The sequence below is a fragment of the Clupea harengus genome, chromosome 11, assembly GCF_900700415.2.
Source record: "Clupea harengus chromosome 11, Ch_v2.0.2, whole genome shotgun sequence".
Taxonomy (NCBI): Eukaryota; Metazoa; Chordata; class Actinopteri; order Clupeiformes; family Clupeidae; genus Clupea; species Clupea harengus.
The window spans coordinates 4,278,276-4,296,067 of record NC_045162.1 but is presented as its reverse complement, the minus strand read 5'-3'; the positions used below and the strand labels follow the sequence as shown (position 1 = coordinate 4,296,067).

Here is a 17,792-nt window from a genome sequence, read left to right as displayed (position 1 = left end):
TCCCACCTTTTCCTAGGATACAAATCTTGTTCTGTGGTTAAAGCAATATGATATATTTTTCATCCTTTTTTTTAAACTGAATTGAAAGCGGCATTTGATGCTAAACGTTGAGTCACTGGCAGGGAACGTTCACTACACTCCGGCCCTTATCACTCTCTCCCAATAGAGGGCAGTAGAGTCAAGGTTAAAAACTAGTCTGGCCAGTAAACACTGTAAGTTAAAGTCAATTTTTCTATACCAACATTTCAGGCCTTTTAGGTAAATAACTTAGTTGAAGTCCAACTTAAACTGCAGACAAATGAACACAACACTGAGTTTTTGCATATTATTTATTCCACAAATAGCACCCATGACACTCTTTAGCAATTCCTCATTGTATATTTCAGGGAATTTATCTGCATTAATGCAGTTGCCGTCTATATTTAAGAGTTTATGCTTTTATACCCAACATAATACTGTTCAGCTAGAAACAATGACAACAAAAAGAAAAAGATTGTGGGTATAATTCTGCATCGGGCATGTGGCCACCAGGACTTGGCATCTAGTTGTGAAAATGCCTACAGAGATCAAAGATAATGAGTAAGGCAACAACAAAAATGTAATAGTTGTCCATGTCAAAGTTTTAAAACTTGCTAATAACTGTAAAAACAAAAACAAATGGAATTGAAAATCTTCAGTTTTTTCAGGATTATTTGCAATATTTTCAGGCACTTGGTGAATCTATTGTTTAACAGTGTACAATGCACTCAAGAACTCCTGTCATTCAGCAAATTAACACATTCATACCCAACACGAAATGTATAAAAGTGAAAAAAGAAAAACACAAAAGTCAATTAGAAAAGTATTGCACATCATATTACAAGGCCCTTTTTTGGTAAACACACTTTTTCATCATGCTGACTAAAAAACTAAAAAACCTTGCTTTCTGAATACCTGAAAAAAAAATCAGTTATACAGGTATCCGTTGACTTCAACTCCTGATTCCATTAAATTAGATCACTTCTTAAAATTACAGCACAGACAAATCCCTTATTGGTCAGTCAATACATTCCATTTGTTGAGAAAGACCATAGAGCACTTGTCATTGAACTGAAATCATCAACACAGAATATCTCCAAGATAGAATTGCATCGTCCAAGTGCTACATTCTATTATCATTCTACTTCACATTCACTTTGTCTCTCCTGTCTCTTCTCGCTCCAGTGAAAATATAAATTACATAATACAGCCCCTCCCCTCCCGTTTACCCACCCCTACCCCTTTCCCCTACCCAGTCTCAAGGCATCCAGGAATCCATTGCACTATTGACAATATGTACAGGCAGATGGCAGAGCTCCCCTCAGAACTTGAAGAGGTTGATGAAACCTTGTGGAGATACCGGTACACAGCAGCTCTCTGCATTGTTGGCTGTGCATGGGTGGTTTGAGTCCTGCCAGGGAAAAATAGGCAGCATAAGAAAAGTCAGTGGACTAATTCCCCTCACATTATCTTATCTTAACAGCAGTAAGGGTTTTTTTTTTGTCCTGCATGCTATTGTTAATTTGATATCAGAACCACGGAGGTGAAGTGAACGAGCATTTGAGATTGCTGGTCTGAAACTCTCACCTTCCAGAAGAGGATGTGGCAGTGTGTGCAGAACTGCAGGGTTTCACTGTACTGCTCTTTGTGAGGGTAGCACCTGCTCATCTTGAAATACATCTTCTTCCATTCCAAATGGCCTTTTTCAGACATCATTAAACGCTTGCGGATCTGCAAAAGGAATTTGTATTGTGATCCAACTCTAACAGAAATCGTTATAAAAAAGATAAAACTTTCATCAACAGCTCCGATGAAATCTGAATCCAGAATAGTCTACAGCTGACGACACCTTCTTATATCAAAATGCCAACTGAAGATATCAAATAACTCTGGCTTGTTTGGATAGCTCTAAAACTATGCTCCCAACATCTGGACTTAATTGAGCCCCAATCGGTTGGATAGAAATGCGCTCAGACCTGAAACGCTCTCTGGCACGAGTGTGTTTCAGTGGAAAGACTATGCACCAGCCTGGCTGCAAGGTCATAACACTGGGCAATGCTTGTGCCATTGGGGTGCCTACCTGTCGGTCTGTGAAGTGGTACTGGCACAGATTCTTCCACAGCAGCCGGTCCTCTGCCAGGTCACCGAGGTCGGGGCACACCTGGCCGACGCTGACAATATCGCGGCCATCGGAGAGACGGCGCATGATGTTAAGGTGGAGGCTGGCTGGCAAGTCGGTCAAGGACATTCCTGTAGTGGTTGGCTGTGGGAGACAAAAATGGCGGAAATCTGTCAGAGGAAGAAACTGAGGAGGTTCCCTACTGTGACTGGTGAAATGATTTGGCTGAGAGATTTTCTTTTCATTCATACAGTAATTATATAAACATAAATAATACATTTATATACTAGTGTATACGTGTGTCAGGGAGGTAGGTAACCATCTACTTATTCCTATTTTTAAGCACCAGTGAAGGAATGCCATGAAGGCAAGGGGACAGATAGATGGCAGATAGATGGCCCGCTGGCAGTGCCACCCAAACCTCCATAACAACCCTGTCTGTACGTCCTGAAGAACCCTCTGGTGTGTGCCAGGGGCCTCCATGCTCTGGCACTCACCCTATTGATCTGAATGTTGTCCAGCTGTTGTTTCCACTGCAGGATATTCTCCATGCGGTGCACCCAGATGTTAATGTTGCCCACCAGCACAGACTTGCCCATGTCCTGGACCAGGCTGCACAGGGAGATGTAGAGCGTCTGCAAGAGCTCCTTGATGGGTCGCACATTCTGCTGGTCATCCAGAACTGTGACGGGGCGAGAAGGAGACATGTTAACCTTTAACCTTTAACACAGCTCAGGGCAGAAGGAGACATGTTAACCTTGAACATAGCTCAGGGCGAGAAGGAGACGTGTTAAAGGTTAACACAGCTCAGGCCAACTGTGGTATTGCGATTTCAGAAGGATGCAAGTGCTGACTTGACAAAAACAAAGAGGTTATTAAACCATAATCATAATTTAAAGGAGAACTCCGGTATTCTTAAACCTGGGCCCTATTTTCTCATCTTTCTGGGTCCAAATCTTTACTAGGGACAAAACAGATCGAAATTGGTCCAGTACTGAGTTGGCACGTTATAACCAACAACCACAAAACAACTATACAGTGTAATCCCATGGTGTAAACACCCACGTCAAAGTAAACCACTTGTAGTAGTAAATCACTACTGACAGGCTCATAATGTTATAATAAGTGTCTGACAACATGGACAGGATCCCAGAAAGAGACCGGTGTCTGTCAATAACTGTAAAGAGACTGCAGAAAATGCAGTACAGTCAATAACCGGGATCATTTCCACGTTGATCGATTAAATATTAATTTGATCAATTTGCAAAGCCAGGCCATTATCAAGCAGATGGTGCAACTTATGTATCAACAAAATGGAAACAAATCCACAAAATATTTAGCACTCATTATTAATAACCCACATATACCTTTTAGGCATGATCTACAAGTAAGCCTTATGTGTTCCCCATAACAACCTGGCTCTTTGTTTAGCTAAGGGGAACATTTGGTTTACAATACTCCAGAAAGCTCTGTTCGGTCTCAACAGGGCTGTCATTCCTTCCACCGAGAGCCATTGTGAAATTCCCCAGCTACGCCAGCCCTACTGAATGCCACTGTTGCTCGTGATTGCAAATGAGATAATCTGTTCTGATGGGAGCCCCATCATCTTGCCTCATGCTTTTGCCACAAGCCACTATTGCCACTCCCATTGCCCTGCACAGAGTGTCAAAGCCGGGGCAATAAATCATGAGGGGGTGGTGGGTTTGAAAAAATAGGGCGGAAAACAGGAGAGAAAGTCCCAAGTCAAAACAAATTAGCTGTAATTTAACTCTGTTTTGCTGTCATTATCAACCCAGTGTGTTAGAGTCGTACATGTGAACCAGTTGTGACATTACGTTCAAAACTGCAGAACAGTACACAAGAGAAGAGTAAACAACTGTGTGTGTGGGAGGGGGGGGGGGGGGTCATCCTGAGGATACCAAACCGGTCCCCTCTGCTCACCTTTCTGCACCACCCTCTCCAGGATGTTCATGTAGTTCTTCTGTGCCACTCCGCTCAGAGACGGCAGTTGGGACTTGGCGATCAGCTCCAGCAGCTGCAGAGGGACACATAAATTTCAAACGCTGTCAGATTCCAGACTCTGTGTTCTCTCATCATTTACCGAGAGGTGTTTCTCTTTTTGACAGGGCAGTTTCAAAACAAAAAAGACTTGGTAGAAATAACCCTACGTGTTGGATCTCAACACCATTAAGTGTTAGACATCTCCCCCTGAACTGAGAGAAGAAACTTATGCCTCACTCAGAAAGTGTTATTTTATGGTCTTTTTGACTAAGCCTGTATTCACCTCATTGCAATATAGAATTTCAAATGGGAGTACAAATGCTCAATTGTAGCATTAGGTACATTTAGAACTTGATGACATAAAGAACTGTATCTATGGAGTACGTATGACCTTCTGTATTGAAATAGAAAACCATAATGTCATTACGCTGTACATCGTAGACAGCGTTCATTATGTTCTATGAAGGGGAGATAAGAGGCGGGAGAAGAGAGGCCTGCTCCAATAGTGAAGCGGGGCAGCCTGAGTGGCAAGCATGGCATGTGATTTCTGAGCCTCTGCGCTGACATCATGGAGCAACACTGACTACCACTTGACCCCAAGACAAATGAGCAAAGTACTCTTTCACTGGACGCATCCCCCTGATTTTCTTTGGTACCCCTCCCTCACGTGGAGACCGCAACTCAGAGAGCACCTGGGCCTGGAGTGGGTCCGGCCTGAGTTTGGGGAGGAATCGGCCCAATCCGCTCCATCCACAGTCACTTTTGAGGCTGGTGGGACATCGTGTCACAACCATGTCCCCACGGGCTACAACCATGTCTCCTTGGCCCTCTGTCCCATGTCCCCTTGGCCCTCGGTCGGCTGGCCCTCTTCACTTTCCATCAGCTACCACCAGCCGCTGTCCCCTCTGAAGCACTTCCGCGTTTCACCCCTGCCAAAGCACTACTGTAAACACTCCCGGCACACTTGGCGTCACCATTCACAAGTATTTCTTCCAGTTCACCCTCCTTTACGCAATATGTGTTTACTTGCACGGCTCTGCGTGACCCAAATTTACTCAGGACTGTTATGATGTAGGCGAGGTGGCCTGTGAAGCCAAACAGCATAGCATGGCATGGCAGTGGTCACCTGTTGTCAGAGGTTCACAACAGGTCCTGGGCCATTTACATGCATGACACACAGCGAGCCACAGTGCACCGGCCGATCTAGAAAGCTCTGGGTCTTGAAGCAATAGAGGATTGCTTTTTCCACTCTCATTAAAATCCGATCCTTGTAACTGAGAACACTTTGCACCGGTCACTCCACAAAATACCAACACACAACTTCCAATAGGGCCAGACAACGGAGAGCGTGGCTCAGGCAAACCTGATACCGTCGCCGCCGTGCTTCAATAATTGGAACACAAGGTTCCCCTTTATAGCCAACAGCGGGCACAAGTCCAAACAAATAGTACCTCGAAGAAGTGGAACATATTCTCACCGAGCCAGCAGTGTTTCTGATTCTGTTTCACCTTTATGTAAAAGTTAATAGGGCACAACAAACAGGCTGACACTAGAAGAACTCCAGCCAGACAAAGGTGACAGTGTTATGCACTCTGTCTAGCTCTATAAATACCCTCTAAATAAAAACAAAAGGAGTCATCGGCATGCCTTGTTGAGGTCGAGACTCTTTGTTTAGAAGATCCAGAGTAATGGATGATCAATAAACAAGGCAAAAGACAAAGAGGTCACATCTCTAGACAAGAAATTCATGACCAGACACTTTTGAGTTTGTAAACAGACACTACTGGTTACATATGACAAATAAACAACTGAAACTTTAGACTTTGGGACTTTTTATAAAATGGGGTTATGCCGGGATGAGGAGGGGTGGGGGGTATTGGGGGGGTTGAGTCATGTTGTCTGGCCGGTCTGGTTTCATAAACTGAAACCCCCTCATGCTCAATTAACTGCTGGGAAACTGCATGACTTTTGCCCTTATGCTCCAAAAATGTTGTCAGAGAGTAACCTTTCTATGCACCTTTTACTTCCCCTGCATGTTTTAATACCATTACATATATTACAAACTACATAGTCTAAGGCACTTAGAGCTTTAAATCATTGAGTGAGGCAACTAAATATTTGATTGCTATGCCTTATGGGATGTTCTTGTCTTCACATTTTAAAGGGCAGAATACAAACACACAGAAGAACAAGCGCCTGTGGGCCACACCAGGGTCAGGACATCTCCACAGGGCCTCTTGTCTGGAGTGCTGTGATAAGGCCCAGAGCTACACACCCACAGCCTGGGCTTTAACTCTTTAAAATGGCAAGTGGCTGAGAAAAGCTCAACAAGCTCAACACACCCACAGCCTGGGCTTTAACTCTTTAAAATGGCAAGTGGCTGAGAAAAGCTCAACAGGGAATGCGCTCATTGGAAACAAAAAGCTGTATTAAAAAACTAAAAAAAAAGGCAAGAGCCAAACTCACCCTCACGACATAATTGAAACGCCTGGTGTCCTTAATGGCACTACAGAAGTCCAGCCGATTGAAGGCCTCACCCAGAGTGCAGTAACCATGGCGCTAAAGGGGTCATGGACAAACAGAATGTGTTTTAGTCAAGGGCCTAGCTAATGTTCCAGTGTTTAAATTAGAGATATAGGCGACTTGACATTACCTCTTTTGTGCTCCCTTTATGTACATATATCCATTTGTCTTTGTGGAAATCTACATTAGTGAAAACAAAAGAAAAGGCATTAGTGTGTCTTGCCCACTGTAAAATACACTGATCTTAGTCATTGATGTGCCACCACTTACAGGGAATCTTTGTGTTGTTGTTTAAGAGGTCCTTCTTTCTCTTTTTTGCAGCCACATCATAGTTCAATGAGAGCAGGATGTTGTCTTTGTAATAAACCTCCTCTTTTGAAAAGCTATAAGAAACAACAGAACACACAGGACTTAGTTTATAAATGCCTACTTACATTCTCTAGAATACTGGGTTACTAGCCTACTAACTCCTCCTTTCTGAACTTATGTTGGTTAAAGACTGCATTGGTGTCAAAATGGCTTGTTAAACATTACATATTTTCTTAAAATAAATCCACTGGCATATTGAGGCTACTATAAGATCACCAGTTTCACACGATAACTACAGGCCCTCTGTTTCTGTTTGTCTGCACTGAGAACTATATCCTCCAGCAATATGGAAAAACTCTGAATCCTTTCCGTGACGAGGTAAGAAGAACCAAAAGACGATAAACCCCACTGTTGTTCAAACTCGTAATGAGATGACGACGTGTTGTCCAAGCACTAGCAGGCAGAGCAACAAAGGCATTGCAAAACAGTTTGCTGCAATCCTGTAATTTGATACGACTAGCAGACATAGCTAACAACTCTTCGCCATCATTAGTTTTTTTCCTTAAGTGTTGACCTTGGTCTCGAGCCTACATTTTAAACCTGCTAGCAAAAATATATCCATTCCCTTCGGTTATCCAGAGCAACTGTAACTCACAAGGTGCCAGTTTAGACAAGGACGAGGGAGTTTGCAACTCAGTTAACAGTGAATCTGTTTTATAAAAGATATGTTATAGATGTTCAGTTCTGCTCAGTTGGAAGCTCTTAAAACTATACATTTTATTTAGGAAGAATAATCGTTTTCGGCTATTATCGTGTAACTGCAACTCTGGTCTCTAGTCAATAAACGTCACACAGCAAGTAAAATTCATCAGCTAAATGACCATCACCAGGACGTGTTCACTGACCTGTTCAACTCGGAAACATTGTTATTTTTCTCGTCCTGTGTGGATTTTTTCCATCCCTCTTCTGTTTTTACCCAGCTTTGACCAGGTGACCGCCAGTCTTGTCCAAGAAAAGGCATTTTCAAATTGTTACGACCAACGAGTGGAGTCAAAGAACAAAGTAACTGAAAAAAATAATAGATGCGTATATTTCAAGACAGCGCTGGTGGCTTTTGTTATTAAGTCCTATGGAAACTGTTCTAATGTTGAAAGTGCGCAGCGGCATTTTTATACGTGGTCTGACAATCCGGAAATGTATTCGCACCCGCCCACTTTAGAGACGGCCCCTCAACACGTGGCTTTGTTTATCGTCTTCCACAGTATTGCAAAACGTCTCTAGAAACATTATCACCCTCAGTGGTGGATGCGTATGTTCACCTTTCTCCTAACCGCTAATGCAATCTTGTGAACGCTGACCTAAGTGATTTGTGTTCCCTGTTGTTGCCCCTTGCCTTGGACTGTTTGCGTGGAAATTAAACGAATTTCAGAGGGGTTTTAGGCTCCAGAAAAGAAGTTTTCATCAGGGATGAATGAACATTCTGGATCTCTCCTGTCTGAAATTGCTCAGATTACAAATGGAAAATAATGACTCTTGTTTGTACCCATTGAAATCTCACTGAGAGAGTTACAGACAAGCATAACTTGACATTAGATCAAGGTTTCAGATTATAGTTTTATAGCACTAATGAAAAAGAAAGTATGTCAGATCAAGACTCATGTTTAGATCAACTTAAAACAAATGGCTCATTGGTAGAATTAAAACATTTAAAAGAACTGCTATCACTATGTGACCAAAGAGCAGAGATTGTTTGCCTTTCCCAGTGAAATTAGTATGAAGTCCTGATTTTGCAAACAGTCATGTAAAAGAGAAAAGGAAGCTGTGTTAAAGAATAAAGGAACTTGAGCAAAATAACTTTCTCTGTATTAGCAGGGAGAAAATGTCCTCCTTGACATAAATGTCAATTTGAGGTCAAAGGTTGATATTGTTTACTGAGGAGAGAGCAGAGGGGCTTCGGGGTCATTTGAATAGAACTCTGCAGCTCAAGGGAAGTGATGCCTCAATTCCACTGAATCCTTCAGGAATTCCATCCAGGAACTAATTCCAGTGAATTCCTCTGATCTGTATTCAAATAGTGGGGGGAAAAGGTGGATTCATCACTGAAAACTAGATGTTGTGGATATTGAAAAGTGAGGTATTGACAGGCGATAAGCTTTTCTATTCTGTGACTGGAATGGAATCGACTTGGCAACCCAACAACAACTCCCCCACCTCCTCACACTCAGACACTCAGACATACAAACACACACCATAACGTAGTCAGAGGTACCACCACGTGACTGTGACTGTGACTTTGTGAGTGTCTATCTTCACAGTTTATCCACTGTTTTAAGTAGAGGGTGATCAAGTAAAAGAGACAGGTCAAAAGGGCAGCTAATCTGCATACAATGCTCTTATACTACCAGGAGGTTTCAGCCAAAAAGTACACACAATTCACAATCCTCTGCTAGTCACCCTTTGCTGGCTCCCTGTAGCTGTTAGAATGAAATGGAAATGTCTCACTCTTGCCTATAGGACAGCCACTGGATCGGCACCAGCCTATTTAAATGCTATGATTCAGCTTCTATGAAAGCTGCCTCTAAAACTGCCTGTGCTGTCTGAGGCTGAGGAGGTTGTCAGATGTTGAGCACTAATGTGACTCAGAGCTTCTTGAGAAATACTGCCGTGTGACTGTGCAACAGCTACTGACCCACCCCCTATCTACCCACCCAGCACCCCAGAAAACCTCACGAGGGGTAACCGGAGTGCGATACAGCAGGTGTGTGTAGGCTTTGGCCCGGGCGACGGGTAGATTCGGATTGTCTCTCTCTCTCTTGCATGCTACTGCAGGTCAAATGTTACGCTTGCCACAGAGCAAGGAAGAAAAGTACACCAACAACAGCACGTCACAGCAGCAATGGAAAAAAAGCAGAGGACACTGTCGTTGGTCGCAGAGACAAGATGTTCAAAAATACACTGCTGACACTGGCAGTCACAGAAAGATGAGATGTTGAAAGGAAAGTTGCATAGCTCGACTTGGATATATTATATATTGGATGTGCTTTTAATATGAAAAAATCCCTAAAATGGATTTAATATCAGTGAAGGCGTACATTTGGGCAGTGAAATCATGATGAATTTAATAGAAATATGAATCACAGCAAATTCCGTGGGACTTCCCTGCATGTATACAAACAACTGAAACAACAAACTTGCAGTTGGGCGTCCATCCAAACACACACACACACACACACACACACATGCACAGACACACACACACACATGGGCAACCATCCAGAACAAATTATGTCAGAGCCACTGTTTAGACTATGTAAAAAAAAAAATGTATATCTCCCATGGTAGCCCCCTCATACTACCCGGAGAGAGTGTTAGCATTCAGATAGATGCTAGTAAGCAACATTCAACCACATGTGACATTTGTTCTTCTCCCAAAATATCCTTTCCCATGCTATGCCTAGTGTTTGGCCCACAGGCTCGGCTCAGAGAGGGGATTTCCTAGACATTCAAAGGGCCTAATGCCTTAGAGATGAAACAAAACACAACAGGGTTACTCAGTCCTCAAAGGATATATTCTGGAACAAATTGTGGTTCCTTGCGGCTATTTAAGAACACTTAAAATGAATACAGTGCATTCATGTTAACCTGTCATTAATACTTCATTGATGTGCTTAAATGAGCTATGATAAAAACGGCTAACTAGCTAGCTATCTGTTTAAAGCAGCTAACCTACTTAACTAAGGAGTCAAGAAATCCAATAAAGATTTAGGTGCTTCATGGCATCAATCTTGTCCAGAAAGTTTTCTGAAAGAATTTCTGTTTCTCTGTTGTTGTAGTTGTTGATGGCCAATGCCAGCTGACTGGTGCAGTGCCTCAGTGATGATCACGCACCTGTTGCTGTTCCTCTCCAGCCAATTTCATCATTCCCCGAGGTTGGCAAGCGACATGTTTTAATTGACCCCTCACATCTGCAGCCCCGGGTCAGACACATGATTCTCGGGGTGTAATGTTCTCCCTTGTTTGTTTCCCAAAATAACCTAGAGATCACCTATAGTTTCCAGAACCCCCGCTCCACACACACACACACGCACGCACGCACGCACGCACGCACGCACGCACGCACGCACGCACACACACACACACACACACACACACACACACACACACACACACACACACACACACACACACACACACACACACACACATACACACACACACACACACAGCCCTGTATGCCCCCTAGCATTTACTGAGCAACCTTTGGCACAGAATGTGTGTTTGCTACAGGAATTCTAATTCTAAGTCGATTCTAGGCAAGTCATGATCTCCACACATGTGTCCAGTCAGCCACACGTTTTAACCTGTAATTTAGTATACAACAACTTGGCAGGTTACATTTTCCACACTATAAAAATTGTGATTGTCAGGTATGAAGACGGAAAAAAAAACATCAATCTTTTTGTGTAGCTGAGAAACTGTTGAGGTCTGTTTAGGAATTTTACTTTTTCTGGATAGATCACACATTTCTGGGATCCATCCAGAAAACCGTACAAATGTTTCCTTCTATAAAAGCATATGTGTTATGACATATAGATAAGTAAATCTGAGGGACTGTTTAACTCTGGTATGTTGCAATATTTGTAAGCATGTCTTAAGAAATAGATATTTACGCTAGTGTATTATAGTGAATAATAATACGTTTATTAATAAATATGATAACTGGGTCAGACCAGGGGACTTTTGTTGCTCTTGTTTTTCCATGTGGTTCATGTCTGGGCATGTTGTAACACCCTGGTCAAGTGTGACTGAAAGCCACAGTCAAGACATGTGAGGCTCCCTGCACTACCCCCTCTGGTTTCCTTGAAGGTCACCTGACACCTGCTCAGTGACGCTTGACATTAGCTTGCTATGAATTAAGATCACAACAGCATTATTTGAAAACATTCTATTGCAAATATAGCTTGTGAATTCATCCCACGTGTTCAATGGGAATAGATGGTAACCATCTGGTGACGAGAAGCTTATTGCAAAGGATGTAAGCCACTCTATTTGTACTAAAAGATAAGAAGCAAATACATTGTCAACAGTGCAAAAGTATTTGTTTTATTTAACTTACAAAATATATGGACCACCACAATCTGTTATTTAATTATAAAAAAAACAGTAATAAAAGTAATAAAGTAATAAAGTAATAAAATCAAACATTTGGAATTTTAAAGACCAACAAAAGAGTATAGAGTAGGTAAGTGGTTTGTAGGCAATTACGGATTGATGTGTGTTTGTGTAGTGTGAGATTTTATGTCCCTTTCCATGGCACATGTTCATCTATCAGTCTGAACCCTGAAATACACACATGCTAGCAACATCACACCCAGATCAGGTCAGAATAAACAATATCTGATTATCCTCAATAACACAAATGCACTCTGCTATATCCCCAGCCAGTGAATGACTTGTCTTCTCTCAGTTCGGACAATGAGGCCTGAAGACAAGGAAGCTGATTGAAAGTATCTGCTAGCAGACCAGTCAGCTACACCTTCAGCCTTTGTCACATTGTCACCATTGTCACTGTATGTATTCACTTCCATTGTATGTATACCAAAAGCCTTTTGCATTTGCTGTGTTGTAAATGCTGTGAGTTGTCTGCACTTGAAAGCACACACTGAAAAGATAAGGAGAGAAACTGAGCTCCATATCCACGTACATCCATGGTGTGTTCTTTTCTTATCTCATACTGTGGGATTTGAGTGTTTGGAGAAATATGAAAGTGGCAGTCTTGAGCCAACTGATTTGGGCTAAATTGAATTCCCATATTTGAAAGTGATTAATGCGTTGTCCTCAGGACTACTGAAGGATTACACGGATGCTACACTTCAGGAATGTACATGAAAAAAGGTGTAAAAAGTGTAAACTGCTTTAAAGTTCTCTCCCCCGGTTTGACCGGTTGCTTTTATGCAGCTCAGAAGTCAAATGTTTCTTGTTATATTCTCAGTTCAGTTCCACTACCCCTTCCAATAGAACAAACACATACAAAAGACATTTCCTTGCATCGAAAACCCCCCCAACATGAAACTATCTGGAATCAAATCATTCATAGCACATGTAAACAGAACCGTGCTCCATGTCACAGACACGGAAAGCACTTGGTAGAACACAGGTGAGCGTTCTTCAGCCGGAAGGCATGCATCTGCCCGGGATTACCTCTTTGGCCTGATCCAAAACCTCTGTGCAAACCGCTGCAGAATGTTCAGATTCATATTCAGAACACGGAGATCAAACCTGAGCAGACAAAATATATCTCCATGGAGACTACAGTTCGACTGACCCAAAAGCCATGTCATATGCATCAGTAAGGTTTGAAAGCCTTATTCAATGGCTTGTATAGTACCTTATTATATACTACTTTGATTCTACAAAAAATATATATTTTCCTTTGTATCTTCTCCTTTGACAGCTTTCAGGGAGTAAAAGATTTGCTGGAGACGTAGATCAAGGACACAGCGCCGTGGTCATATAGTCTGTATGGAAGCTTGCCCTTGGAGCTCCATGCATCCGACTCAGGGTCATAGCAATCGAAGCCATCAGAGTCCTCGATGATTTCGCGGCTGTTGATGTAGCGGCCTCCAGTCACGTAGAGCTTGTTGTTTATCGCCGTGGCTGAGTGGTGCATTCTCCTGTCCTTCATGTTCTCACATTTCACAAACCTGTTGGCTTTGGTGTCATAAGCTATCGTTCTTCGGGTGTAACCTACAGAATGACATGGGAAGTATGTGCTGTGTTGAGCAAAGGTGCATAGCTGTTTCATATTTAGTATCAGTCTGTTGCAATTCTGTAGGGCAGTGATGAAACCCTTACATATACATTTACACAATATTAATACTATAAACATGTATATGTATATAACTGTACTAATGCTTACCATAAATGCATATAATTATAAATTCAGACTTTACCTCCTACAATGTAGATTTTGTCACCGATGACTGCTGCTGGGGCAGATATGTTTTTCACCATCCTGGTTTCAATTTTGCACCACAGATTCCTGGCCATGTGGTACACCTGAGGGGCACAGATGAAAACACGTTACAGATGTTCTGCTTATGTGTGAGGCTTCCCCTGCCATGCTTTCAGGGTCGCGCCCTGCCTTCAGGGTCGTAATCGCCAGTACCTGTATCATGCGGACTGGAATCTGTTCGGCGTCCTCCCCTCCGAAGACGTATATCCTCTGGTCATGAGCGGCCACAGCTGGGTGCAGGACAGGGGTGGGCATGGGGGCCATGGCCTCCCACTGGCTGAACATGGTGTTGTACCGCTCCACTGCACCACAGAGTTGCCCATCCGTTGCCACCCCACCCAAGGTGAAGACGAAGTGCAGGTAGGAGACACTCTGGTGGGCATAGTGTGGTGCCAGCATGGGCTCGGCCGCCCTCCACTGGTTGGTGTTGAGGGAGAGGGTGTAGACCCCATTGGTTGGGGTGCCCGTGTGACTGGCGTTGGACACTAGCCCGCCCAATACGTATAGAACCCTCTCTACGCAGGTGTAGGAGGCGCGGTAGAGGCGAACGGGCAGCTTGGCAAGCTTCTGCCACTGCTGTGTGCCCTCGTTGAACAGCAGCGCTTCGCGGGACGTCTGCCGACCGTTCTTGCGCCCGCCTATCAGGACCAGGGCTTCACGGCACGCCTCTCGCCGAGGGGAATCCCACACGTCCTCGATCACGTCGGGACGCGGCGCCGTCCCCATGGAGAAGAGCAGCCGCTGCACGGCCTCGATGAGCTCCGAGCACAGCGGCGACGACCGCACCAACGGGTCGCCGGCCACGAACTGGAAAAGGTAGGTGGGGTGGATGTGGCGGAGACGCAGCTTCCTGAAGAGATCGTGGAGGGCGCTGCGACGCGCCGGCGGGTCGTGCTTGATCCAGGCCAGCATGGTCTCGAACACTTGCTCCTCCCCGGCACACAGGCGATCGTCCCCGAGCACGCTCGTCAGCTCAGCCAGCGAGAGCCCGGGGAAGTCATCGGAGGCAGCCATAGCCGGGAAGCAGCAGGCGGCCACCTCGCAGGCCTTCTGGTGCAGGCTGGTGCAGTGCAGCACCTCACCCAGCCGCATCATGCCCAGGCAGTTGTCGGCACCGAGCTGCGTCTGGAGGAACGTGGAGCAGGCCTCGAACAGCCGGCCATACTGCAGCATTGATGACACCTGCATCAGCGGCAGCACCAGCTCCACCGTGATGCTGATGGCTCCGGTATAGACGTAGTCCACCACGGCGCTCAGCACCTCCGGGGCGACGCCCTTGAGGACCACCCGTGGCTGGACGCTCTCCTGGAAGTTGCTGCAGAACATGGCGCGGAAGTAGGGGCTGCTGGAGACGAGAACGTTGCGGTGGCAGGGGACCTCGGTATCTTCTGAACACAGAACCACATCGGTGAGGATTCTGTCCTTCCTCAGGAGGTTCAGCTGCACAAGCAGACTGGAGGCCAGCTCCTTGTCTTTGTAGTGCAGCACATCGGGTGATGACTGGTTCATTCTAGAAAATGGCAGTTGAAGGAACATGGAGGAGAATCATGGGAGAGAATCAAGTGGATTGGATTTCAGTTGGATTGCTGGAGGTTTTTGTCTTGTTTTAACTGACAAGTGTGCGGGTAACACCAGAAAAGAGTGATACAGTGTGGCCTTGATATGATGTTCTGTGTACATCATAAAAATAGTCATGTCAAGAGCTTGCTCTTCAATGCGGCTAACTTTATCAAAATGGTTATGTAAGCCCTCACTTACACCTGTCACTTCCTGTTCCAGCTCTTTGTCCTTGATGGTTTCAGTGCATGGAAGCATGCATTTTACTAGATTATTATCGACACCCGTTAATCCCCATAAAGATGGTATCACCAATAAGGCATTAAGACAGATTACTAACACAACCATTGTCACTTTCTGCTAATGACTATATTAGCCCTTTGAACTTCTTCCAGAGATGCTACTTGTTTGTCCATTTGAAAGTGTTACAGAAATGCAATCCCAAACATATATAGATTTGGCACATCATCATGTTAAAACATCACATTTGTTTTTATCATTGTTATGCATTTTAAATGGTTTCCACATATTATTTCTGCTCTATATATTCCCTCTAAGAAAACAGTTGGGTTTATCTAATATCTCAGAGCCAACATTTTGATTAATATCTTAACTGTACCTCTTGCACAGTCAATAACTGAATGGCTGTTGCTCTGCTTGCATTCACAGTCCTGGTCTAATACATCAGCTCATTGGTACATTTAGTAATCATTATTAATGTCTTATTTATTCAATAACTTATTTGCTGGTTTAACAATAATGCTCCTGATGACTTTTTCAGCTGTGTTGATCCAGTCATCTGCAGCTCTCCAAGTGAGTCTTACCTTTTTCCAGGGCACATGTTGCAGCCAGCGGTGCTCTCAAGTCTTCTTTAGGATATGTCAACCTTAGTACAAAACCACAAAAAAAACTAAAACAAAAAGAAACAATGACCATTATCTACCCTTTCTCTCCCACGCACAAACAGTCTGTCTGAATCTTTGCTTTCTTAATAGCCGCTGCTGTCTAGCAGGTGGGTGTTTATAGAGAGATGTGTGCTGTGTTGTTTTTGTTGTGGAGGGCTCTCCACGAGGCCACTGTGTACATTCCAGCCCCAGGAATAGCTCCCCCATCCCTGGAAGAGCGCTTGCTCCCTGCCATACACGTGACTCCCTCTCCCTCTCCCTCTTTTTCCACCTAGCTGGGGTTTCACAACACTCCTCAGCTGAGGCCATGTGCTACTCTTTGTTTGTGTCCCTCTGTGTTGTGTCTCTGTGTGTGTGTGTGTGTGTGTGTGTGTGTGTGTGTGTGTGTGTGTGTGTGTGTGTGTGTGTGTGTGTGTGTCTCTCTGTGTGTGTGTGTGTGTGTGTGTGTGTGTGTGAGTGTGTGAGTGTGTGTGTGTGAGTTTTCAGCACATCAGTGTGTGTCCCGTGTGTGTGTGAGTGTGATTGTGTAAACACATTGGCATGAGTGTGTGTGTGTGTGAGTGTGTGTGACTGTGAGTGTGAGTGTGAGTGTGAGTGTTTCAACACATTGGCGTGAGCGTGTGTGTGTACATGTGTCCTTGTTTGTGTGTGTATGTATGTCAGCATGAGTGTAAATATGCAGGCATGTGTACTTGTGGGTGCAAGCGTGCATCAGGGCTTTAGTGTGTGTGTGTGGGTGTGGGTGTGTATGTGTGTGTGTGTGTGTCTCTGTGTGTGTGTGTGTGTGTGTGTGTGTGTGTGTGTGTGTGTGTGCGTGTGTGTGTGTGTGTGTGTGTGTGTGTGTGTGTGTGTGTGTGTGTGCGTGTGTGTGTGTGTGTGTGTGTGTCTGTGTGTCTGTGTGTGTGCGTGCCTATATGTTTACAATGGAATAGACATAGTTTGTACCAGAGGGTTATTTGAAGAGCTGGCTCTGCGCTTGGAAAAGCGACCCCTCCTCACCTCTGTCTCCTGTCCCCCAACCCCCGCAGCCTTCGGTGGCTTGCATTGTGTTGCCGGGGTAACCCCTCCAAACAAAACAGGGCGCTGACGGCCCTAGCTGAGTGGACAGGACAGCTGAGGTGCTCACCTTGGTAAATCACTGACCGTGTCTATTTATGTGACAATGAATCGATTCACTTGGTGTCTGTAACGAGGAGCCCTGCTGCTGCTGCCGGTCCTGTTGGAACAAGCGCCATTCCCTATCAGCTCCACCAGGCGAGGCTGAAAGGTCGGCTGCGCTGGACTCCCACAACATTCAGCATTGCTGCCATACCACTGAGGCACACTTAGCCCCAAACCATTGGCT

At 44.4% G+C, this 17,792-nt stretch overlaps 2 protein-coding genes across 2 annotated transcripts; both read right to left on the bottom strand.

The window, feature by feature from the left end:
* Window positions 1–315: 315 nt before the first annotated feature.
* On the bottom strand, window positions 316–8,132 carry fbxo32 (F-box protein 32). Its single transcript, XM_012823154.3, has 9 exons — window positions 7,876–8,132; window positions 6,932–7,044; window positions 6,792–6,841; window positions 6,605–6,697; window positions 4,079–4,172; window positions 2,635–2,819; window positions 2,099–2,281; window positions 1,606–1,749; window positions 316–1,429 (listed from the first exon to the last, which is right to left on the bottom strand). Exons 1-9 carry the CDS (start codon window positions 7,989–7,991, stop codon window positions 1,340–1,342), a joined length of 1,068 nt encoding a protein of 355 aa, XP_012678608.1. The 5' UTR covers window positions 7,992–8,132; the 3' UTR covers window positions 316–1,339.
* A 3,920-nt stretch (window positions 8,133–12,052) lies between these two features.
* On the bottom strand, window positions 12,053–16,702 carry klhl38b (kelch-like family member 38b). Its single transcript, XM_012823132.3, has 4 exons — window positions 16,367–16,702; window positions 14,139–15,495; window positions 13,924–14,029; window positions 12,053–13,717 (listed from the first exon to the last, which is right to left on the bottom strand). The coding sequence occupies exons 1-4, from the start codon at window positions 16,381–16,383 to the stop codon at window positions 13,428–13,430; spliced, it is 1,770 nt and encodes a 589-aa protein (XP_012678586.2). The 5' UTR covers window positions 16,384–16,702; the 3' UTR covers window positions 12,053–13,427.
* Window positions 16,703–17,792: the final 1,090 nt, after the last annotated feature.

Bases quoted from the DNA above. Each gene is read 5' to 3' on its own strand.
- klhl38b (XM_012823132.3), bottom strand. The intron at 14,030-14,138 runs GTACTGGCGATT...TGTGCCCCTCAG, and splicing joins TTCCAGTCCGCATGATACAG to GTGTACCACATGGCCAGGAA. The intron at 13,718-13,923 runs GTAAAGTCTGAA...GTCATTCTGTAG, and splicing joins CAAAATCTACATTGTAGGAG to GTTACACCCGAAGAACGATA.
- fbxo32 (XM_012823154.3), bottom strand. From the start codon at position 7,991: ATGCCTTTTCTTGGACAAGACTGGCGGTCACCTGGTCAAAGCTGGGTA. The intron at 2,820-4,078 runs GTGAGCAGAGGG...GCCCCGTCACAG, and splicing joins GGAGAGGGTGGTGCAGAAAG to TTCTGGATGACCAGCAGAAT. The intron at 2,282-2,634 runs GTGAGTGCCAGA...TGTCTCCCACAG, and splicing joins ACAACATTCAGATCAATAGG to CCAACCACTACAGGAATGTC.